The sequence below is a fragment of the Bombina bombina genome, chromosome 6 (assembly GCF_027579735.1).
Source record: "Bombina bombina isolate aBomBom1 chromosome 6, aBomBom1.pri, whole genome shotgun sequence".
Classification (NCBI taxonomy): Eukaryota; Metazoa; Chordata; class Amphibia; order Anura; family Bombinatoridae; genus Bombina; species Bombina bombina.
This window is the reverse complement of record NC_069504.1, coordinates 1,012,133,094-1,012,159,984: the sequence shown is the minus strand read 5'-3', so window position 1 is coordinate 1,012,159,984 and position 26,891 is coordinate 1,012,133,094. Positions and strand designations below refer to the sequence as shown.

At 34.6% G+C, this 26,891-nt stretch overlaps 1 protein-coding gene across 1 annotated transcript in view; it reads right to left on the bottom strand.

Moving 5' to 3' along the window:
- The window catches only part of VWF (von Willebrand factor), a 424,292-nt gene extending 410,247 nt beyond the window's left edge, over positions 1–14,045 (bottom strand). The window contains exons 1-6 of the mRNA XM_053718732.1: positions 13,963–14,045; positions 12,989–13,040; positions 11,846–12,013; positions 10,665–10,767; positions 9,910–10,118; positions 1,124–1,248 (exon numbers count right to left, since the gene is read on the bottom strand). Of these exons, the coding sequence (XP_053574707.1) occupies positions 1,124–1,248; positions 9,910–10,118; positions 10,665–10,767; positions 11,846–12,013; positions 12,989–13,040; positions 13,963–13,986 (681 nt within the window). The 5' untranslated portion in view covers positions 13,987–14,045. The remainder of the gene's footprint in view (positions 1–1,123; positions 1,249–9,909; positions 10,119–10,664; positions 10,768–11,845; positions 12,014–12,988; positions 13,041–13,962) is intronic.
- Positions 14,046–26,891: the final 12,846 nt, after the last annotated feature.

Sequence of the window (26,891 nt, the reverse complement as noted above, 5' to 3'; positions counted from 1 at the left end):
TCAGATTATTGTACTGTGCGCTAGTTCTTTATTATTGATTACCTATTGAATTTTTCATATATATAAACAAGCCTAGTTTAAATACCTGCTAAATAATAATGTTGTTTCCTTTGACCTACAAAAGAATCATACTTGACTTGACTAAGGGACCAATACAAGTAAAAACATTTCTACTATTGCATTATGCATATTTACTACATAGTATTTTTCTTTGCTGCCTTACACATTTGTTTTTCTTCATTCATACAATACAACACTTAAAATATCTATCCTCTTGTTACAGCTTCTCTTTTCATAGGAGCCTTCCTATATGATCCATCAGAACAGGCAGTGAGATTGCTCTTTTTATTCATTGTTCAGCTGCAGTATCTGCTTAAACATCATTGTCCTAGGTTGTGATTATAGTGGCTTTAGCCTTTTAGCATACTATAAATTGAGTCATTTTAAAGTAGAATTAAATACAGTAGAACTGAATAACTGACAAATACATAATAAAAAGACAATGCCATTGCATTTACTTTGAATTTTAAATGAGCAGTAGAATTTTTTCTGAAAATTTTCAAAGTTAACCCAATTTCCCCTCCCCGTATGATGTGACATCCATCAGCCAATCACAAAATGCATATATGTTTATTCTGTGCACTTTTGCACATGCTCAGTAGGAGATGGAGCCTAAGAAAGTGTGCACATAAAAAGAATGTTTTGCAAATGGAATTATATTGTAAAGTTTTATTAATTTGCATTCTTTATCTGGCCCTTTACGTTAGAAAAACATTTCTCGTATTTATCAGCTGTCATTAAACAGCCATATACAACACTATTTTGAGTTCCTTTGGGCCAGTAAATAATGCAATAATCATCATTAATAAGTAATGCAATTATAATTTTTAATTTCCCCCTAAGACAAATATTCACTTTGTGCTATCTAGTATTATCATTGTTCATTTCAGTCTATGGCATCTAATCCTTATAACAGTAAACACACTTTATCTATCAGATGCAGGTTCCTCTGCAGCACTGTCCTATGGAATCCTTCACTTTAGATAATATCTTGTGATTACTCAAGCATCATATGTAAGAAGGTCATTTCTGGTTACACAATACAAAATATGTTAGCCCAAACCTTTTCTGCAGAATCAGATGAGATGTTGCAGGTGCTGCTTGAGGGTAATATTCTTCTGCAACGTTTGTTCGCTCCATGCAATGCCCAAGAATTTGCAAAATCATAACTCCTGTCTGCCAATATTCCTGCAATAAATAATGCAATTAATTTATTTTAATGATATATGAAAATAAACCTAATAAATTGGACACAAATTACAACTTGTAACAATTGTATATGATAAAAAGAAGTTAGAGAAAATGGAGGTTCTATAATATTGGGGTATATTCACAGCAATGGAAGATTGCACAAGCTGTAAACTTACTTCTATTAATGGGACAATAAAATCAAATCAGATAAAATATGCAATTTAAACAACTTTCCAATTGACTTCAATGATCTAATTGTTTTGTTCTCTTTGTATCCTTTGTTAAAAAGCTTACCAAGTTAGGTTCAAGAGCAGCATTGAACTACTGGGAGCTAGCTGCTGATTGGTGGCTGCACATATATGCACTTTTCACTGACTCACTTGATGTGTTTCACTAGCTCCCAGTAGTGCATTGACGTTCCTTCAACAAAGAATGCCAAGAGCAAATTAGTTGTTTAAAACTATATGAACTATCTGAACCATGAAATGCATTCTTGGGGTTTCATGTCCATGTAAGTTGTCTGAAATAGATGGCATAGAGAAAAATCTCCAAGTTGGCTACTCTAGGAAGGAAAGTTAGTAATAAGTGCACCCTTTTTAAGTTGCTCGAGCCAGTTTAAGTAGTAAAAAAAAAAAAAAAAAAGTCTCACATGTGAAAATTATGACCAACTACAGATATCAATGATATTATGGTAATTTCTGCAGAGTGGGGTAATTAAATACAAGAAATAAATTTAGTTGTTTTTGATACTGTATTTCAATATATGTATTACATTAAAACAGAACAATTATAATACCAATATTAAACTTAAACTGTTTTTCCATCATAAACATAATCTAATTTAATGATAAAGGCACAGAATTACCATATTGTAAATCACATTGTACATTTAAATAATATGTATCCACCAATCAGAACAGTCTTGAGATTAAAAACAAATAAAAATACAAAGAACTTTTTTATACATTTACCAAAAAAAAGATACAAATCATTTTCTCTATTCAGACCTCTTAGCTCTAATTATCCAGGTAATGAACCCACCATACCTCTCTCATTTTAACATGAGCTCCCTATCTTTAGCTCCAAGTAATTTTGTGATCTATAATTTAAAATATCAATTGATTCACTGAGTCTGCCTATGTAAAAAAGTCATGGATATTTCAGTATCAAGGAATTTGATAGATGTATCTATAAAATACTTTATTTAAACCTTCCACAAACATTAAAAAGAACAACAGCATTTCCCATATGCCAAAAATATAATCAGTAAATCTTAACAAGAATGTTCAGTGATCTTCAAACAATTATCCTTATAAATATGTATCTATCCTCAAAGTTACTCCTGAAGTTGGTGCTTGAGGGGTCCACACTGGAGCCCATGGTTGTCCCTTTTTTTTTTTTTTTTCAAAAAAACATTACTTGAAACCTGAAATAATAGCATTATAGTATATAGTGTTATACTCAACAATTCCTCAAAAAAGAACACTGAATCTAAGTATTTTCCACATTTTCTTAAACAAATTTGTAACCTACTATATGCCTGATTCATTAGGAACTCGTTTCACAGACTCACCACATCCAATATTAGTATGATACATACATTTCCTAAACTTCTTAATGATAACAGCTTTATCTATTGCCCTCTTGTTCCACATTTTAAATTTTTAGTTGAGTATCATTCAGAGGGTCACTCTCCAAAATCTGCTAAATACCACCATCAGAAAGTTGAGCAAAGATTTCCTGTATATAATATTCACAGTCTTGAACCACAGCAATCCTCCCCTTAACAACATTGATTTATTATTTCCACATTAGTGCTGTATTTTCCTCCTTGATTAAAGTGATGGTAAATTCAAGAGTATAACAAATTCTAGGATTTACCTTCACTAAAAATAAACATTAGATTCTGTCAATGTTTCGTAAAAAACTATGTTAAACTCACCCTATCTGTAAGGAAAGCATATCGCTAACACAGGGTCTCCAGATGACCACAGCACAACGCTTTCTCCAATGAGGTGAAGTTTTCACTTCTAGAACAATAGCCATGCTATGATGTCAATTGACACACAAGGCTATTGGTCTAGAGGTGGAAACTTAACCTCATTGAAGAAAGCACTGTGCCGTGGGTGGCTGGAGGTGTTGAGCTAGTGATCTACTTTCCTTACAGATAGGGTGAGTTTAACATCATTTTTTATTAAACAATGAGAGAAATTAATGTTTATTTTTAGTGATGGTAAATCCTAGTGTTTGTTATACGCTTGGGTTTACCAATCACTTTAAGATTAAAGCTTACATGTCAATTACATATAATATTAGCTTTTCCACATTCTTATTTAAACATCTAATACAAAATCAAAAGGTTCTATATTTCCTTTTATACTATTGTCTACATGATTTATCTGTGTCAGACCTTCCTTTTGTAGCAAAGAGAAAGAAAAGGTTAATATATAAATTGACCAAGGATGTTCTGCTTGGTGGATTTATAGTATTTAAATGTACAATGGACTCAGGGTTATCAGCATGATTAAAAACCAGGTTGGATACAAAATATAGCTATTTTATTGGTATATGCCCCTTTTAAAAAATTGGTAGGGTAACTTTAAGTAAAAAATGAAATAGTTAGATGTCTTATTGAAGTGGAGGAAATTAATTATATTTTTGAGAAAAGCATTGATATTAAAAAGACTTGGAAGTCAGACTCAAACTTTAACCATATCGAAAGAGCATACAATAATAAAAAAATAAAAAAAACTCTTCAATTTATTTCTATTATAAAATTTGCTTTCATAATGTTTTGCAGCAAAGTAAATAGCAATATTATACATATACTGCCCAAGACATGTGCAATCTCCCATATCTATCTCAGTATGCTCTCATGGAAAGGAGTTTCTAAACATAGACCACGAGATTGAGGTAGATTTGATAACAAAAATAAATGGTAAGGTTTTTAAAAATTGTATGCTCTATTTAAATCATGAAAGTTTAATTTTCACTCCCATGTCCCTTTAAGTAAACATCTACCATTTTGTTATATGTCATTTATAATAATAACACAATTAAAAACAAAGTAATACATTTACAGATGTATTTCATAGAAGTTGCACTGATTCCACATTATCTCTAGCTTATAAGTATGTGTAGATTGTAGTATTTAAATAATAAGCTACTACACAATAACGTTTTCTTACAAATGACTTTAGTTTTACAACAAAGTTAATGGGCACATGAAATATTTCCAAATTGATTTGTTTTAGCAGTCATACAGGTTATTTAGAATGTACATTTACTTTATATTTGTGCTGTTGTTGCACATTGTAGCAAGGATGCAGACTTGGAAAGGAAATAACTGAAACCCTAGTATTTCCTTGTCCTCCTCTATTTACCACATACAATTTCCTCTGTCTGTTGTTTTTTATTTTTTATTTTAGTTAATTATCATCTGTCATCCATCTGGACTATCATCCCCAGTTTAAAACTTTGTTATCTAGGTATGTACATCCTGGGGAGCACGGGTAGTTCAAATAGCTCAACTTTTTATTGCTTTTGTCTTTTATTTTTATTAACTCTGTGCTCCTGTGACATATATATATATATATATATATATATATATATATATATATATATATATATATATATATATATATATATTTATATATATATATATATATACAGTTGTGCTCATAAGTTTACATGCCCTGGCAGAATTTATGATTTCTTGGCCATTTTTCATAGAATATGAATGATAACACAAAAACTTTTATTTCACTCATCGTTAGTGCTTGGCTGAAGCCATTTATTATAAATCAACTGTGTTTACTCTTTTTAAATCATAATGACAACAGAAACTACCCAAATGACCCTGATCAAAAGTTTACATACCCTGGTGATTTTGGCCTGATAACATGAACACAAGTTGACACAAAGGGGTTTGAATGGCTATTAAAGGTAACCGTCCTCACATGTGATCTGTTTTCTTGTAATTAGTGTGTGTGTATAAAAAGTCAATGAGTTTCTGGACTCCTGACAGACCCTTGCATCTTTCATCCAGTGCTGCACTGACTATTCTGGATTCTGAGTCATAGGGAAAGCAAAAGAATTGTCAACGGATCTGCGGGAAAAGATAGTTGAACTGTATTAAACAGGAAAGGGATATAAAAAGATATCCAAGGAATTGAGAATGCAAATCAGCAGTGTTCAGACTCTAATAAAGAAGTGGAAAATTAGGGGTTCTGTTGAAACCAAACCACGTTCAAGTAGACCAACTAAAATTTCAGCCACAACAGCCAGGAAAATTGGGGATGCAAAGACAAACCCACAAATAACTTCAGATGAAATACAGAACATGTGGTGTGGCTGTTTCAAGGTGCACAATAAGGAGGCACTTGAAGAAAGATGGGTTGCATGGTTGATTCACCAGAAGAAAGCCATTACTACGCAAATGCCACAAAGTATCCCACTTACAATACACCAAACAGCACAGATACAAGCCTCAAACCTTCTGGCACAAAGTCATTTGGAGTGATAAGACCAAAATTGAGCTTTTTGGCCACAAACATAAACGCTACATTTGGAGAGGAGTCAACAAGGCCTATGATGAAAGGTATACCATTCCTACTGTGAAACACGGAGGTGGATCACTGATGTTTTGGGGATGTGTGGGCTACAAAGGCACAGGAAATTTGGTCAGAATTGATGGCAAGATGAATGCAATATGTTATCAAACAGAAAGCCTCATTTTCCACTTCTTGATTAGAGTTTGAACACTGCTGATTTGCATTCTCATTTCCTTGGATATCTTTTTATATCCCTTTCCTGTTTTATACAGTTCAACTACCTTTTTCCCAAAGATCCTTTGACAATTCTTTTGCTTTCCCCGTGACTCAGAATCCAGAAACGTCAGTGCAGCACTGGATGAAAGATGCAAGGGTCTGTCAGGAGTCCAGAAACTCATTGACCTTTTGTACACACACACTAATTACAAGCAAAAAGATAACACGTGAGGATGGTTACCTTTAATAGCCATTCAAACTGCTTTGTGTCAACTTGTGTGCATGTTATCAGGCCAAAATCACCAGGGTATGTAAACTTTTGATCAGGGTCATTTGGGTAGTTTCTGTTGTCATTATGGTTTAAAAAGAGTAAAAACACAGTTGATTGATAATAATTAGCTTCAGCCAAACACTAACCATGAGTGAAAGAAAAGTTTTTGTGTTATCATTCATATTCTCTGAAAAATGGCCAAGAAATCATAAATTCTGCCAGGGTATGTAAACTTATGAGCACAACTGTATGTATATATATATATATATATATATATATATATATATATATATATATATATATATATATATATATATATATATATATATATATATATATATATATACAGGTGGCCCTCATTTTACAACGGTTGAATTTACACCGTTTCAGAATAACAACCTTTTTTTCCAGTCATGTGACTGCTATTGAAAAGCATTGAGAAGCAGTGCATTGATTAAAATAGCCAGTAGGTGAAGCTGTCCGCTTGTGTTGCAGCAAAGCCAAGCAAGCTGAAATTAATCAGTTTAACCAGACCTGAGCTATCTAGCAGATTTCAAAGGAACAAGATCTTCCTGTCTATAAATCAGTCCAGATTGGAATGCATAGAAAGAACTGTTTGCAGAAAAATGCAAGTGAAGTCTGTGTTGTGTGATTATTTTATTAGGTTTATAATGCTGTTTAGTAAATATTTTTGTTCATTTAACTTAGTTTAATTATATATTCTGTGTTGTGTGATTATTTTATCAGGTTTATAATCCTGTTTCGCATTTAAAGTCTTCATTTCAAAGCTTTAAAAATAATGTATTAGGTGTTACTTATGACAATTTTGAGAGGGGCCTGGAACCTATCTCCCTCACTTCCCATTGACTTACATTATAAACTGGGTTTCAATTTACAATGGTTTCGATTTACAGCCATTCCTTCTGGAACCTAACCCCGGCGTAAACTGAGGGCTACCTGTATATATATATATATATATATATATATATATATATATATATATATATATATAAAACAGATCTACCACTAAGCAACCAATATTTAAAAGGGACACTCAATACTAAAAAATGCTAGACATAATGATATATTGATATATTAAAAAAGCTTAAAGCACCACTTAATGCAGTAGAATTGAATAGTTAACAAGTGCATAATAAAAAAATTATGATTTAACACCTTCTCTGAATATCAAGTTAGCAGTAGATTTTATTTCTGACAAATTTATTTTTTCTCCCATTTTCCTGCCCCTTGTATCATGTGACAGGCATTAGCCAATTGCAGACTAGTATATGTATAGCCTGTGAACGTGTATACATGCTCAGTAGGATCTTGTTCCCCAGAAAGTGTGAATAAAAAGACTGTGCAAAATTTGATAATGGAGGTAAATTGGAAAGTGTCTTAAAACTGCACGCTCCATCTGAATCATAAAAGTTTTTTTTTTACTTAAATGTCCCTTTAAATTATATGATTAGAGAACAATACGCATGTGTCATTTTTATTATTTTGTTATATAAATAAAATTGAATAAATAAGTGTATAGTTTTAGTTACATTATGGTAATGGGCAGTTGGCACTGCCATGTGGTAACTCAGTTATCCTAGGTTAAAATTCCTGTTCTTCTTATCTGATATTCCCAGATGAGGCCAGTTAGGGATGGTTAAACATGATAATACAAAACATTTAAAAACAGAAGTAGATTGGAAATTTGTTTTAAATTGCATTCCCTATCTCAATCATCAAAGTTCAATTTAGACTTCATTATCCTATTATTGTGAGAAAAATATAATAAAGTTGAAACACAGATCTTGCATGGTTTCTTGCAGAGTTTTCAAATTTAAACCCCTTTGACCAAATGAATGTAGATCTACATCCATAGACCATACACTACAGAAAATAAATTTTAAAGGTAGAGGGAGGGATGGGACTCTACAATACAGAAAGAGGGGATATCAGGGTGGGAGGAGGCTAAATAATGATTGCAGGCAGGGGAGGTGGTGTGGACCCCTACACTACAGAAAAAATATTAATACTCAAATAAGATAAAAAAATAAATAAAAACTGGGTATTGACACACAGCTGCCAATACCTAAGATGGCTGCCACTAGTGGGAGGGGGGAGGTTAGAGAGCTATTTGTGAGGGACCAGGGAGGGAGTGAGGAGGGATCCCTACACTGCAGAAAAAGAAATAATAAAAAAACTGTCTCCCAGTATCTAAAATGGTGGTGTATGTAGGTAGGGAGGGGGGAGAACTATTTGGGAGGGATTAGGGAGGTGGGGGTGTAATCCCTATAACTGTTGAGAATTTCAGAAGTATGGTGTGCAGCTGCATTTAGCAGCCTTCTATTTACCAAAAATAAATGTCAAAGCCATGCAAGTCTGCTATTTCTGAACAAAGGGGATACCAGGTAAGCTTTTATAACCATTTGTGTTATGACTGCACGTGTGGAAACCAAACGTTTGTGAAAAAGTTAAGGATTTTCTTTTTTGTTTGATCACATTTGGTGGCAAAATGGTGAAGTGAAATATACCAAAATGGGCCTAGATCAATATTTTGGGTTATCTACTTAAAATAAATATAGAGTTTTTATAGGTGAATTAAAAAAGGCCCTATGTCTCTATTTAAATGGAGTGATATCAGAAATGCTAAACATTCTCTGGTATTTTGAGCAAGATTATCTAAAATTCTTGGTACTGAAGGGGTTAAAACCTTTCCAATTAATGTTAAACCCTTTGTTAACACACATCACAAACTTTAAACTTTAATGAATGATAACATTCAGTTTGATAGACATATTCCTAATGATCAGAAACACATTTTCAGCAGCATTTTGCAAGATCTTAAGCTTTTCAAAAGAAACTGCATTGACGTAAGTTAATACACATATTCACAATATTTATTTATTTTTCTCAATAAAGTTAAAAATATTGCCCAAATCCCACTTTTAAACCATGAAATGTGTACTCAAATTTAAATATGATCATCAGTTCATTTACAGTTACTAAAATAATTTAAAAACTTAATCAAATTAATTATAAGTGTAGCAAATTATCAATTTCAGACATTTCATAAAATTACATTAATGGCTAAATGAAAAGGTCCTGTATTCATATTTAATTGGCTGAACGATTAAGCTACCATATTCACACTACTCTACTCTACACGTCACAGAGTAAACAAGTTCACCCTAATCATTTGATTCACAGACACATGTGCTTTTATTTTATTGTGATCTCTTTAGCTGTTTAGCACTATCCCTTTAATCTTTATCAGCCACATCATTTAGGTGAGCATTTTTGGAGGTTAGATCACCTTTAAGGGATTAGCTAGTAAGAGACAAGAGTGTAGTATCTTTAAATAACATTTCCTTTTTTATAAGCTAATTGTAATGAAAAAAGTCTCACTAAATTTTTATTGGGAATTGTTTGAAAAGGATTTTAAATAAATATAAAAAAAAAAAAACCTCACTGTTCTACAATATTTTTACATGGAATAAAAAAAGGGTGGAGACATCTGGAAATTTATAACTAACAATGGGTTATCCAAACAAAAATAATATTTATTGGAAGTGATGGCTGAATAGAGCTTATAGAGCTTAGATGCCATAATATTTTTGTTACCTTCCTGTGTCATGAAATCATCGTCTGGAAATTGGTTAAAGTTTCCACAGAGACCACATGTTTGGTTAAAGAGCTTGTTGGACAATGCAAGTTGAATATTTCCACTGACATCCATTTTTACCACAAAACCATGTTCATGACTAGACATTTTATAGTATCCTGCTTCCATCTCTAGAAATATTCCATTGGAAGCATAAGGCATAGAAATACTATTAGAAAAAAGTAGAAATAAACATAAGATTAAAAGCTGATGTAATAAATAACTGATTACACAATAAAGAAAAACTAACTTTATACTTTTCTGATTAAATTAATATAATTAACTAAATACATGACAACAAAAATCCCATTAAAGAAAAATAAATGTTTGCACATAGACATTAACTTCAAAGCATGGATCAGGAGGCAAACAATGCATTGCAAAAGATATGTTTTAAAATAATTTTAATAGTAATTTTGTTAAAATCATCTACAAGGTTTTGCTAATCATAAGCAGTCCAAGGATGCACTTCTTGAGAAACTAGGTGGATATATTCCAGATTTCTTTTACTGTAGCCAATCCTGGACATATGTAAATGTACTAGTACTCTGAGGTATCCAATTAGAATGTTGCAGACTTAAAGTATAAAAAGTAAATAATGAATGTATATTGCAATGTGGATTTATTTCCCTTAATTAAACATGGAAATTAATTGTTAAATGTAATTTAAATCCAATGTCCTGAAGACAAACTTGAAATGTAATGTGTTATTTACCTTTTCTCTCCTTGAGTTGTTGTTCCATCCATAAACATGTGAATATCAAAATATTCTCCCAGGTACATGGAAACACTCTTCTTTTTTCCATTATGATAATCAACTGAGTGGAGAAATTAAATAAATAAATAATTAATACTATATTTTTATAGTCAGTGATATACCCAGGAATTGTATCATTTATTGTATTTGGTTTGATTTGACTTATCTTAAATTAAATTACTTTATTTTATGTGACTCACAGAATCCAAAAAAGTGATGCTGTATAGTTGTTCTAAAATGATGATATTTTTGGTAGGTGCATTTATTTTCGGCAGATTAGGAATTTAATCTCTGAGAACTGGGGATGGGTTTATACTATTAGACAAGAATTTCTGTTTACATGATGCACTTTAGTAAATAAGAAGACACCTTCAGGTTCTTCTGTACAATATTGTCTAGACTAAGGCCTAGAGTGCATAAATCTTGCCCCACCTGCTCCCTATCCAACGCTATCCCTCCACTTATCTGCAAATGTAACACACAGTGATCACCTTCAATGCAATGTATTTGTTTCTATACACAAAAGCAATTTTATAGCTCTTATCTTGCCTACAAATGGTCCAGTCTATGTTCATTCTTATAAATGTACTGTATATATGCCAGATTTTTGTCATCAATAAAAATCCAATATTGTCTGTGATTTCATCTAGTTTTATTTATAATCAATGTAGACGAGGAAGATCTCCAGTTTTGTATATACATTACTATGTTTTACACTTGATACATTGATAAAAACATGAAAGTCATCAGTGTAGTGTTTAGCTAAGATATAGTGCTAAACCCCTTTGTTTATTTAATTTTGTATTCAATTTGTCCTTGCAGCTATCCATTAAGATTGGGAATTTAAATAGGATTTTTTGTCTTTTATACTTTAAAATATGTAGCCAGTATTGCCTAGCAGCCTATGAGGTGTGCAATTTTGTGGGTAGGAGAATTTACATGCTTTTGTCAATATAAATACTAAAGCCCCTCTACTTCAAATAGGTTTGGTGTTAGCATCCATATAATTGCTTTCTAGATATATAGATGGATAGATAGATGATAGATAGAGAGACAGACAGACGGCTATATTTTACACCTGACACATACTCAGTAATATTAATAAATACATGCAAGTAATTATTGTACTATTTACTAACCTAGAAGCGAGAAGGAATGCTTTAGACAATCTCCAGCCAGCATGTAACTGCAATCTCCTTGGAAGCCATAAAAAGTTCCATCAAAAGTTCTAATATGATTTTCGCCAAAAAGACTACATCTTGAAAGTGAAGGCCAGTCTAGTTTTCCTTCCACACCAAGATTCAAACCTTCAAAAAACAAAAAGGTTTACATGCAATACACTATTGTTTCTCTTATTACTGTAATTATTGTAACACACATAAGAGCAGTTTATTTTTCAGTCGTATTTCAAATGATAAATTTTAAATAATGTATTTCTGATTTTTTTCTTACTATTAGAAATCAGCCTAAAATTGCTGAAAATTGCTATAATCCATAGTGCGATAAAATAAGTCAGATTGAGGTGTTTATAGTTGTCGTTCTCAAAGATACAGTGGCTTGAACATTTTTAAAGTATGTTTTTAATGTAATTAAATATAACATCTGACAAATTATTGAAGGCCATTAAATAACAGAAATCTAAAACTGAATTGCAAGCCGAGGTGGAACAAAGGTAGTGAAATTGCATACCAAGTCAGAGTAATAATATGAAATGACATATTCTAGTACACATATTTTTTTTTATCTTCTATATAAAACAATCTATATAATCTTCTAAATAACCATTCATATATATATATATAAGGTAAAGTTGCACTATTTTATTGTATTTGCCACACTCAAAACCACTGGATCACTGTTCCTCATATGTATTGCCTATTCTGTAAAGAAAGTTCTTTGTAACTTACAAATTAACCTTCTAACCTTTATCTAGAAATCTTAAACTTTGGCAAATAATTTAGAAGTAAAGATTTCATTGTAAACATTATTAAATGGTGTGTAGTATTTGACAATAAATAATAAATAAATGTATTTATTATTATAATATTCTCCCTAGGCAAAGCTGTACATATTAATTTGACATAATGGAATGCAATGTTGCAGTGGATTGACTTGTAAAAATCCTAAATATTGGAAAAAAATAATTTAAAACTATCCATGCAAAAGGATAAAAAAAAAACAAAACATAAAAATATAGCATATAAACTAGATTTTTTTTTGTTCTGCACAATATTATTTATAATATTATTTATAAGATAAAAATGAATTCATGTTTTTCATACCTGCTGTGAGATTATAGATCACCAACACTGCAAATAGCTTCAGGCATTTCATCTGTATGAAGAAAATATTTTCAATATTTACTATAACGATTTATGCAAGTATTAGTTTTTTTAAATATTAAAGTACATTAAGTTAATAAACTAATTAAAAATAAAATGTAAAAGAGTGACATCTGCACAATTTTAATAGTAATGAACACAAATACCATATAAAATCACTTAATAAAATGGATGTACAACATAATACTATTTCTTCCTTGAATTTAAAAACACAACTGACATATAATTCATTAATTTATAAAGAAAAACTCACACCCTAAAGTTAAAACAAATTCATATGATATCAACTTCTTCTTAAAAAAAAAAAAAAAGGAAAATTGATTTAAAGCACACTCTATTCTAAAAATATAGGTTTTGTTTCTTATTAAGAAAGGTAGGAAAGAAGCATAAATTCTTTTGCAGAAATAACAAAAGCAATGTGTGGGCGCTACATTTAATGGTTAAAATAGAAATATTCTTGCAAATTTTCCTTACACAGATGTCCCTTTATCTTCAAAATTCCAAAAAAAATTGAGACATTACAAATTAAATGCATATACTAATTATGTATAAGGGACAATCCTGATTTCAATAATACTTCAGCTTCTAAACAATTAGGATCTGTTGCTTAGTAATTAAGCACTATGCATACATTCAACAATATTTATATTCTTTAACAGTTGACTGCTTCAAAAATAAGTAATTAAATGTATATGCAGATGCCTATACCATCTTAACTAATCATTGTCCACCCTTTTTTCTTATTAACTAAATAGTTCACCAAAACTATGCAGAATACAAGAAATCTGAAAATTAAACAATTTTTCTTCAATAATTAAACCTAAAAAAACAGATACTAAAATACATAAAATAAATTATGCAAGTAATGAAATAATTCAAAGACAAATACAATATATACAAAATAACTGGTGTACCTTATACATTTGAATTGAGAACATGGTAAATTTGTCAGTTCCTTTAGTTTTCTTAATCTTTAACAGCCCATAACGTCTGTCTACTTAAGTCAGACAGAGTAGGTTTTCCGAAGCTTCAGCATCTTATGTATAGCTAAGACAGGAACTTTTGTTCATTAAAAGGAAAGATAAATGGCAAGTGTTACATCCGCCTGAATTTAAACACAATGGTGTAAAACTGCTATCAGAAAAATCAGTTGGCTTAATTACGAAGCTTGAACAATGAAGGGAAATGACATTAAAAAGGTCTATGAGTGATTGGTCTTTGAAAGAGTTTATGTGAGAAACCCAAGGCTAATACTGATGACCCAACAGAAACATCTGTCCAAGCCTTGACAGAAGAATATTTTTGTTTTGTGGTTTATAGAATAGAGGAAATGTTTAAGTCTTTAAAAGTTATGTTAAAGTTGTGTACAAGTTTCGGGATTGCGTTTTTGGGGTGGGTAGTGATGAAAGGTTTAAGAATTGTTCTGCTGATCAACAATGGGTATCAACAATAATGTCCAACATTAGCAAAACCTAAACTTGTAAATATCCATGAAAATGATTTAAAATATAGGTTTCACCCAAATTTATTAACTTTTTTTGTATTGTATACAGTGCAATATGAAGAGAAAGTTGATTGGGCCTTTCATCAGATCAGCTTCTAAGAAGCAAAAATGTCACTTTGTGTGTTCTAATATAGGCTTTAAACTTATTCCTCTTAAAGGGACATAAAACACTTTGAGATTGTACTATAAAATATTTCATTTTGATTAGTTAAACAGCTATGTGGTGTGCATTACTTATTTATTTTGCCCCCCCCCCCATTGCTATAATTCAACTCTGAAAATTGTGGGTTTTCCAATACTCAAGAGAATTGGAATATTCTATACAGTTATTGCTTTATCAGTAGCTAATTTCTATTTCTCCCTAATTGGCTTTAGCAGAGAAGTTATTAATAGGGCAAAAGTCGTAATGCATTAGACCATGGTCAGCTTTAATCAAGCAGGATAATTGTTTTTAAAATGTTGTTATGTTTTCATGTTTTATTGGCTGAAATAAAGAAAAAGATGTTTTATCCATGCACTGCTTTGTCTGATTGACATTGAAGATGTGATAAGAGGTTTTTAATCAGGCATATAATGCAGCTGCAAATCTATGTACATTTTTATTTAAAAACTTGCATTTGAAATGCTTTTAAACCATTTTAAAATGTGCTAATTATTAGCTCTTAAAAACAAATATTACTAACATTTATTATAAGTAATATTGAGCAAAATGTTAGATCAATGAAAACTACATAAATGTTGAGTTATTGCAAAAATGAATTGAATTAATTCACAATGTCCCACTATTGATATACACAAGCCTGGTTAATACAATTTTTAAAATAGTGACTCACGTTTTCCAATCACCAGATGAAAAACAGACTTTACACTGACAGAGCTTCTGGTCTACATATTAAATATTGTTTGCTTTGTTTAACTCAAAGGGCGAGATTACAAGTGGAGCGCAATTGATAGTGCAGGGTGTGCTATCTTGGGCAATCTTGTGCAGAGAAGCGTGTGCAATGTGGTATTACATGTGCACAGTAAAAAATGTTAACCAGAGAATCTTAACACAACCAACAATTTTTTTCTCATTATACTGTTAATGGATAGCCCAGGGGGTGCTATTAAACAGGGATTTAAAGGAATATGTTATATGACAAGGTGCTAGATAGGGAAGACCTCAAAGGTGTTTATGTATGTGTGCATTATGAGTATGTGTACAGATATGTATATATTTATATGTACGCATTTGTGCAGTGTTTATATTTATAAAGAAACCATAATATAAAACTAAGTAAAGAACTCCACTACCTTAGCAGAAGTTTAGTTCGCAATTAGTTTAGCACTTGAGTGATATCCAACATGAGTTTTTCAACCTGCTCCATAGAAGTCTATTATGTGAGGGATTTGGCACACTGACATACATATGTTGGCAAACCCTAGACTTTCGTGCAACATAAACACACAATAGGGCCAATATTTACGTGCTCCACTTGCAATCTAGCCACATATAAGAAAAGGAAAGTTAATTATAGCACACCCTTGGGGTGCAGTTTTCCAGAATGAATTGGCCAACCCCTCTTCTCTAGTATTTTTTTACTTATTTCCAAGTCCATACAGTCAATACTGGTTGATTGATATATTATGTAAAATCTTTGTAATAGCAAATCAGGGCCTGACTGTGAACAATCCTTTTGCAATTTCTTGAGCAGGAGGACTCTCCTTGCTGTATCTACATTTGGATCCTTTTTGGTTCAGGGAGATCGTCCTCTGAGGTTCATTAGACCACAGGTGACCACATGGAAAAAAAAGTAGCTGATATGTTATCGCATACCCCCCAACTGTCCCGATTTTCTCAGGATAGTCACGATTTTAGGGGTCTGTCCCGCTGTCCCGGGATGATTAATGTCTGTCCCGTATTGCTCCATGCAATTAAAAAAAAAAAAAATTCTGTATTCTACTGGGCCCATACATGGTCATCACGTGACCACAGTCTACCAATACACAGTAAGTGGTTTTTGGCACATGTGAAGACAGCAACCATGTCATGGTGTTGTCTCAAAGACTAACTTGGAAGTTTTGACTAGTCACCTCAGGAGCCTCACTGTGTCTACTTAATAGTGGAGTGCAGCTTGTGCTGTGAGTCTCTGAGGACGGCAGTCAGGACTACTCTGGCCACGGGTAAGATCTGAGGAAAGTTCAAACTAAGAGTTGGATCATCAGCATTGCTAGAGATTTATCTCCCCTTTAACCCTTTGATTACAGGGTTAATTTGTCTACATCGGAACAATGTTCTGATGTAAACAAATTGAAATCCTGCAATCGTGCACGTAATCGTCAGATTTCAATGATGGGATCGGGTCAGGGGGGCGTCCCTGTGACGCTAGGGCATGCCCTCCAGACCGCAATCACATAATGGAAACGCTGTTGGCTTTAGGACAGCCAAAGGTTATGACGTTCTATTTCGTCAGAACGGCACTAAAGCCCAGTGTAATTATGACGGAATAGAACGGCATAACGGTGTTAAAAGGTTAATCCAAGGCTGTTTATACACAATTTATTGCTTTACAGTTGTACGATAGGTTTTGCAACATACTCCTAGCCCTATCCCTGCAGTGTGAGGAGTGACCGCACCCAGTCTCAATTATTATGTCACATAAAGCAGCCATTGCTTCTAATCCTGCATGTTAGAGAGGTGGTCTTACTACCCAGGCAGGAGGGTGAGGGGACAAGGGGCAAGTTGATATCAAATCATTGCTACAACTAAAAGTAGAAAAAATTCAGATCACTATGTGTAGTGGGGGGCCAGCGGCTGTGGGGGGGGGTGCGGCGGGGGGCATTTGCGGTGCGGGGAGGGTGCCATTGAAGCAGCCAGGGCAATATGTCTGCTGTCTGCTAAGCTGAATAGTTATTTTTTTTGGAGATTGATCGGTAGTGGTCTCTGAACCATTTGGCAGCATAAGTAAATTATTTGAAAGTTGTATACAGGCTAAAGTTATTGTGGGATTTATATGCTGCTCCTTTTTTTCTAAAGGCTGTGACAGACTGCAAGCGGAGTGGTGCGCAGCGTGTAGATGCGGCTGTGCGCACTCAGTGTGTCCTACCTTTTCATCTCTGAGCACTCTGCTGCGTGAGGTTGTGTACCTGATCACTCAGAGATGAAGCTGCTTCTTCTCGCCGCATCGCTTGCAGTGTGTTACAGCCTTTACACAGAGCACTAGTGATGTCCCGAATAGTTCGCCGGCGAATAGTTCCCGGTGAACATAGCTTGTTCGCGTTCGCCGCGGCGGGCGAACATATGCGATGTTCGGTCCGCCCCCTATTCGTCATCATTGAGTAAACTTTGACCCTGAACCTCACAGTCAGCAGACACATTCCAGCAAAATCAGCAGCAGACCCTCCCTCCCAGACCCTCCCACCTCCTGGACAGCATCCATTTTAGATTCATTCGGAAGCTGCAGTCTTAGTGAGAGGAGGGACAGTGTAGCTGCTGCTGATTTAGTAGGGAAATCTATAGCTAGGCTAGTGTATTCAGTGTCCACTACAGTCCTGAAGGACTCATCTGATCTCTGCTGTAAGGACAGCACCCCAAAAAGCCCTTTTTAGGGCTAGAACATCAGTCTGCTTTTTTTTTTTCCCTGTGTAATCTAATTGCAGTTGCCGGCCAGCGTGTGTGTCAGGCTCACAGCGTATACTGTTCCCACTTTCCCAGTGCCACCACGCATATCTGGTGTAACATTAGTGTACATTTAAAAAAAAACAACGCTTTTTTGACTGTTAAATAATAGCAGTCAGTGGAGGGGGGCGGGATCGTGGGCGGGGATGTCCGGGGGCGCGCACGGGAGGGCGGGGGCGGGCGCGTGCACGGGGAGGGAGCGGGTGGGAACCGCTACACTACAGAAAAAGTTGGTGTAAATTTTTTTAAAAAAAGGAATAAAAATTAAAAAAAAAAAAGATCAGGCAGGTGGTGGGGTTGGTCTGTAGGGGGGGGGGGAAGCTACACTACAGAAAAAAAAAATAAAAACAGAAAAAAATATTTTTTTTTGCAAACTGGGTACTGGCAGACAGCTGCCAGTACCCAAGATGGCCACCAATAAGGCAGATGGGGAGGGTTAGAGAGCTGTTTTGGGGGGGATCAGGGAGGTTGGGGGCTAAGGGGGGATGCTACACAACAGCATATGTAAATATGCTAAAAAAATTAAAAAAATTTAAAAACCTTTTATTTTAGTACTGGCAGACTTTCTGCCAGTACTTAAGATGGCGGGGACAATTGTGGGGTGAGGTAGGAAAGGGAGCTGTTTGGGAGGGATCAGGGAGTCTGATGTGTCAGGTGGGAGGCTGATCTCTACACTAAAGCTAAAATTAACCCTGCAAGCTCCCTACAAACTTCTAGCCATAATACATGTGTGATGCGCAGTAGCATTTAGTGGCCTTCTAATTACCAGAAAGCAATGCCAAAGTCATATATGTCTGCTATTTCTGAACAAAGGGGATCCCAGAGAAGCATTTACAACCATTTGTGCCATAATTGCACAAGCTGTTCGTAAATAATTTCAGTGAGAAACCTAAAATTGCGAAAAAATTTAAGTTTTTTTTAAATTTGATCGCATTTGGCGGTGAAATGGTGGCATTCAATATACCAAAATGGGCCTAGATCAATACTTTGGGTTGTCTACTACACTACACTTAAGCTAAAATTAACTCTACAAGCTCCCTACATGCTCCCTAATTAACCCTTTCACTGCTGGGCATAAAACACGTGTGGTGCGCAGTGGCATTTAGCAGCCTTCTAATTACCAAAAAGCAACGCCAAAGCCATATAAGTCTGCTATTTCTGAACAAAGGGGATCCCAGAGAAGCATTTACAACCATTTATGCCATAATTGCATAAGTTGTTTGTAAATAATTTCTGTGAGAAACCTAAAGTTTGTGAAAAAGTGAACAATTTTTTTTTATTTGATCGCATTTGGCGGTGAAATGGTGGCATGAAATATACCAAAATGGGCCTATATCAATACTTTGGGTTGTCTACTATACTACACTTAAGCTAAAATTAACTCTACAAGCTCCCTACATGCTCCCTAATTAACCCCTTCACTGCTGGGCATAAAACACGTGTGGTGCGCAGTGGCATTTAGCAGCCTTCTAATTACCAAAAAGCAATGCCAAAGCCATATAAGTCTGCTATTTCTGAACAAAGGAGATCCCAGAGAAGCATTTACAACCATTTATGCCATAATTGCATAAGTTGTTTGTAAATAATTTCTGTGAGAAACCTAAAGTTTGTGAAAAAGTGAACAATTTTTTTTTATTTGATCGCATTTGGCGGTGAAATGGTGGCATGAAATATACCAAAATGGGCCTAGATCAATACTTTGGGATGTCTTCTAAAAAAAAATATATACATGTCAAGGGATATTCAGGTATTCCTGACAGATATCAGGGTTCCAATGTAACTAGCGCTCATTTTGAAAAAAAGTGGTTTTGAAATAGCAAAGTGCTTCTTGTATTTATTTCCCTATAACTTGCAAAAAAAGCAAAGAACATGTTAACATTGGGTATTTCTAAACTCAGGACAAAATTTAAAAACTATTTAGCATGTTTGTTTTTTGGTGGTTGTAGATGTGTAACAGATTTTGGGGGTCAAAGTTAGAAAAAGTGTGTTTTTTTCCATTTTTTCCTCATATTTTATAATATTTTTAATAATAAATTATAAGATATGATGAAAATAATGGTATCTTTAGAAAGTCCATTTAGTGAAGAGAAAAATGGTATATAATATGTGTGGGTACAGTAAATGAGTAAGAGGAAAATTACAGCTAAACACAAACACAGCAGAAATGTAAAAATAGCCCTGGTCCTTAAGGGAAAGAAATTGAAAAATGGCCTTGGTCCTTAAGGGGTTAAAACAAACAACTAGAAATTTGACTGTGAAATAATAGCAGTCAGTTTCATTCACATGTGTGCGTTTCAGGGCCTGCCAGGGCCCAGTGTCACACCAGTGCAACTCATATCTGGTGTAACAGTAGTGTACATTTAAAAAAAGGCCTACAGCGGCCTACAGCGTCTACTCTGCCAACTTCTGCAGGTGCACAGTGCCACTCATATCTGTTGTCACAGTAGCTTGCATGCTTAGTACCATTAATCGAAAAAAAAAATGACAGGCAGAGGCAGGCCACCCCGCAGGGGCCGTCGTGGTCGTGGTGCTGTGATTCCCTTTGGCCCTAGAATAATGCCCAGTGTTCATAGGCCACGTACCCTGAACTCAAAAAGTTCTGAGGACATAGTTGAATGGCTAACACAGGACACCCAATCTTCTACAGCTTCTGCTCGGAACCTTGATGCACCAGCCTCCTCCAGCTTAGCTTCAGACACCTCTCAAGTTACCACTCGCCCACCTGCCGCCACCACCAACACTAGCACCACAGCCGCTTCACTTGATCTGTCAGAGGAGTTATTTACACATCAGTTGGAAGAAATGAGTGATGCGCAACCATTATTGCCAGAGGATGTAGATAACAGGGATATGTCTCAGTCAGGCAGCATTATACACATGGACGTACGGTGTGATGATGATGATGTTGTACCCGCTGCGGGAGTTTGGTCTGTCACTGTGAAGCGGGCGTAACCCTTACACTACCTGATCGATACCACATCATTCCTGATGTTTTAAAGCATGTTATTCCAAACAATTTAGGAATGTTAGGTGATTTATGCCCTTTGTGGATTAAAACCAGACTCTGCATCAACTATGTAATTTTCCATGGGAGTTTTGCCATGGATCCCCCTCCGGCATACCACAGTCCAGGTGTTAGTCCCCATGAAACAACTTTTCCATCACTATTGTGGCCAGAAAGAGTCCCTGTGGGTTTTAAAATTCGCCTGCCTATTGAAGTCTATGGCGGTTCGCCCGGTTTGCCCGTTCGCGAACATTTGCGGAAGTTTGTGTTCGCCGTTCGCGAACGTAAAATTTTATGTTTGCGACATCACTACAGAGCACCTAAAACCTGCTATACTTTGGGTGTATTATGTGCAAACATAAGAAAAACACTGTACAAAAAAAAAAAGTAGCAGCTTTAATTTGTTAGGAAAAATGTTTGCTTCAACAAAAGTCTGCACACATTACTGGTTGCAGACTTGGGAAGAAGGCTTGGTGTGGTTACCTAGTTAACCAGAAAGCAGCCAGCTAGTAACAAAAGTCAGTTGTCAGAGTGCTTATACTTTTTTTTTTTTAAACTTCATGTGTGTTATGTTCTGCCACTTGTTAAGCCCACTCCCCAGACCCCATCCCTTCTCATAAATAAAAACAAAGAAGCTCTTAACCTGGGAACGAACAACAGCATAAAATCTTGTTCTATAACTAGTTACCACCCAAGAAACAGCCTCTTTTTGCTCAACATGTGTCTTTAACAGAGAAGAACTTTCCTGTAGCATATCAGTCTGATCCTGACTTCACAGTACAGTCCAGCCCCGAAATACCAGGCAATCCCTCTCTGAACCAGAGAAATGGCAAAACCCCAGATGTACGTTTCGGCCTATTGTGGGCCTCATCAGTGAGGTGCAGCCATATCCCTCTAGGCACACTGAGCAACGGGTCCATGTCTGGCTTCCAGCATCACCCTTAGGGAGACTTCCCTCAGGGTCATAATTTGCATAAATTAAAAGAGAGAAACGCTCAACCTGGGAACAAACAGCATAATAGCCTGTTCTATGGCTAGTTACCACCCAAGAAACAGCCTCTTTTTGCTCAACCCTTCTCCTGCCCACCACATATTACACTTTTGTTCAGTGGTGGGGGGTGTCCCTATTTTGGATTTTGAAATGTTGGGAGGTATGTGTTATGGTATGGAGCACTCATGCTGCACGCTGGTTTACCATTACTTTGAAATGTGCCCAAATGATTGGGATTTTCTGGTGAGCTCTGTGAGTATAAGTAGGTGGATGGGAATTGATTTCAGATGACCAGGTAGCTCTAGTGTAGTCTTACCCTGCAGAGGTGCAAAGATCATGAACTACTGTAAGTATGTGCTGTTGTGACTACCCAGGTCTATATTTACTACCTCTTGATTGAATTTATATACATTTGTGGGACACATTTAACTCATCAAATTGCAAAAACAATAATTCTGCTTAAAGGGACAGTCTTCACCTTGGTCATCTTAAAGTCTTACCTTAGATTAAACTGCAAACAGCCTCCTGTATCTTTTCTATATCATGCAGCAGGAATGGTAAAAAAGTTATTTTAAAATGAATATTGTTTCTAGCCACTTTGAAATGGCTGCCAAGATCAACCCACTGATGACATCATGATCTGGGCTGCATATGACATCCAATCACAAAAGGCTCACTAGTTGAATTCAACAGACTGTCAATGCTATTCAGAAGAGTGCATAGATGCAGCCCAGATCATGATGTCATCAGTGGGCAGAGCTTAGCAGCCATTTCAAAGTGGTCAGAAACAATATTCATTTTAAAATAACCTTTTTACTGTTCCTGCTGCATGATATAGAAAGAGTGCAGGAGGCTATTTGCAGCTTAATCTAAGGTAATACTTTAAGATGACTAAGATATAGACTTTCCATTTGAAAGGGACACTGTACCCAAAATTTTTCTTTCGTGATTCAGATTGAGCATGAAATTTTAAGCAACTTTCTAATTTACTCCTATTATCAAATTTTCTTAATTCTCTTGGTATCTTTATTTGAAATGCAAGAATGTAAGTTTAGATGCCGGCCCATTTTTGGTGAACAACCTGGGTTGTCCTTGCTGATTGGTGGATAAATTCATCCACCAATAAAAAAGTGCTATCCAGAGTACTGAAACCAAAAAAAAGCTTAGATGCCTTCTTTTTCAAATAATGATTGCAAGAGAACAAAGAAAAATTGATAATAGGAGTAAATTAGAAAGTTGCTTAAAATTGCATGCTCTTTCTGAATTACAAAAGAAAAAAATTTGGGTTCAGTGTCCCTTTAAGTATTCAAATTGCAAAAGGACTTTAGATAATACATCAATCAGCCAGTATTGGCTATGGGGACTTGGGATTTTTTTTATATATATATATAGAAAGCCTTGATACCTGGGATGACTCTTATTCAATGGCAACAAAAACAAATTAACTGTAATGCTAGAGTATTTGAGTTTTTAATCAAATCTAAAAAAATCATGAGAATTCTGAAATTAAACAGAATTTAATAATGTAATATAATGCAATATATTATCTGATATTGGAGTTTGGATTTCCCATACATTTTAACATTTGCTTGGAATCTCTGGCAATAATATTCATTTTTATGTCATTCAATATATATAAATGTGGCACCTGGACATATCATCATTTTGCCAAATGCTGTAAGTAACTATTCATTTTATGGTTTTTAATTTAGATTAGTGATAGTTATCCTGTGCCCTAGCTATCCTGTGTGTTTCGTATTTATATGTGATCTCTCCCTGTTGGACTTTCACCCAGGCTGGGGTAATCTCATTGAATCAGTGGATGTAAACGCAGCTTTCTGTGAGTGTCAGACAATCACCTAAAGCTGTGAGTTTTTCCAGTGGCATGGGATGTATACCCACTCTGATTTGAGGGTATAATCCACCTCCATGTTTTGCATGTTTGTGTGTCTTGTGATTTATGTATATATATATAGAGTATAAACCTGTAAAATATATAGCTATAAATATATAATACTATCAAATACTATAGTGGGGAGGTTACAACTTTGGTTTATATTAAAGGGACAGTCAACACCAGAATTTTTGTTGTTTTAAAAGATAGATAATCCCTTAATTACCAATTCCCAAGTTTTGTATAACCAACACAGTTATAATTATACACGTTTTACCTCATTTCAGTTCTTTTGACAGACTTGCATTTTAGCCAGTCAGAGCTGTCTCCATGGTAAATTCACGTGCATGAGCTCAATGTTATCTACAGTATATGAAACACGTGAACTAATGCCCTCTAGTGTTGAAAAACTATCAAAATGCATTTAGATTAGAGGTGGCCTTCAAGGTCTAAGAAATTAGCATATGAACCTCCTAGGTTTAGCTTTCAACTAAGAATACCAAGAGAACAAAGTAAAATTGGTGATAAAAGTAAATTGGAAAGTTGTTTAAAATTACATGCCCTATTTGAAACATGAAAGTTTTTTTTGGACTTGACTGTCCCTTTAAATATGCCTTTACACAATATGATAAGGAGTTTTCTGAACTTCTTTGATGCTTGGATCATTATATATTATTAGGTATATTATTTTGGTCATGCACCTTGCATTAAATATTTTGTAGACATGTGCAAGGCCAAAAAAAACGGTTTCATCCAAAAGATTGTTTCATATTTTTCTAAATGTTCAGTTCTGTTGAATTTTGTTCATGTGAATGTTCAGTTCAACCAAATATTGTTTACGGATTCGTTACCGTTACTTCCAATGGGAACAAAATTACAACTAATTTAAAAAAATCTTACATTAAAAAATGTGAACATTTGAAAGAACCCATCTTTCAATGCCAACAGAACATATATAGGACAATTACAATCCTTTATAAAAGTTTATCTAACAATTTTTCTCAATTAGGTGAGTCTAGGGGGATTTTTGTAGTTAAATAATTTTCTAAACTTTCCTAAAAGTTATACTTATAACTCGTTGAGCCTACCTAGGTTTAACTTTCAATTAAAAATACTAAGAGAACAAAGCAAATTTGATGATAGAAGTAAATTTAAAAGATGTTTAAAATTGTATGCCCTATCCGAATCATCGTCTACATATATACAAAGTACCATTTCATAGAAACCATTTTGGCCAATTTATTCCCAATGATTTATTAAGTCAAAACCTAAGAGTTTCAACTCTTTGACTTAATAAATCATTGTGAATAAATTGGCCAAAATACTTTGTAGACGCTCTATGAAATGGTACTTAGTATATATGTATATTTATAATATGAGTTATCAATCTCCAGCCACGAATAATAATTAAGATTGAAGCTAGAATAAACATTATAACTGATTATGGATAATATATATATATATTTAGATAGATAGATATACCAGTTGTGCACATATAAAGTGATAATATGACAAATGTATTTAGATATGTCATGGTTGTTATGTTGCAGTTGATGTATATATACATAAAATTTGGTATAACTCCGTTTTTTTGTATGTTTAGATGATGCTTAAAGGGACATTAAACCCAAGATAGAGGACACAATTTTTAAAAAGTTTCCAATTTACTTCTATTATCAATTTTTTTTTTATTCTCATGTTATTATTTGTTGAAGAGATACCTAGGTAGGTAGCATGCACATGCCTGAAGCACTACACGACAGGAAATAGTGCTGCCATCTAGTGCCCCTGCTAATGTATAACATTGTTGCAAAATTGCTGCTATAAAGTGCTGCAGACACGTGCACACTCTTGAGCTTACATTTCTGCTTTTCCACAAAGGATAACAAGAAAACTAAGAAAATGTGATAATAGAAGTAAATTAGAAAGTTGTTTAAAATGTTATTTTCTATCTAAATCATGAAAGAAAAAAATTGGGTTTTATGTCCCTTTAATTACATATTATATCATATGTTTCGATGGAATACAATGTATTAAGATTTTTCTAAACTCGGTATAGGATTAAGTTAAAATGTGCTAAATACCTGATTTAACTGTTAAATGTAATGGTCTATTTTATAACGGCTAGATTTAGAGTTTTGTCGGTAACGACCCGCATAGCTAACGCTGGCTTTTTTTCCCCCGCACCTTTCAAATACTGCTGGTATTTAGAGTTCACAGAAGGGCTGCGTTAGGCTCCAAAAAGGGAGCGTAGAGCATATTTACCGCCACTGCAACTTTCAATACCAGCGGTGCTTACAGATACGGCCAGCTTCAAAAACGTGCTCGTGCACGATTCCCCTATAGAAAACAATGGGGCAGTTTGAGCTGAAAAAAAACCTAACACCTGCAAAAAAGCAGCGTTCAGCTCCTAACGCAGCCCCATTGTTTCCTATGGGGAAACACTTCCTAAGTCTGCACCTAACACCCTAACATGAACCCTGAGTCTAAACACCCCTAACCTTACACTTATTAACCCCTAATCTGCCGCCCCCGCTATCGCTGACCCCTGCATATTTTTTTAACCCCTAATCTGCCGCTCCATACACCGCCGCAACCTACATTATACCTATGTACCCCTAATCTGCAGCCCCTAACAACGCCGACCCCTATATTATATTTATTAACCCCTTATCTGCCCCCCACAACGTCGCCGCCAGCTACCTACAATAATTAACCCCTAATCTGCCGACCGGACCTCACCGCTACTATAATTAATGTATTAACCCCTAATCCGCCTCACTAACCCTATA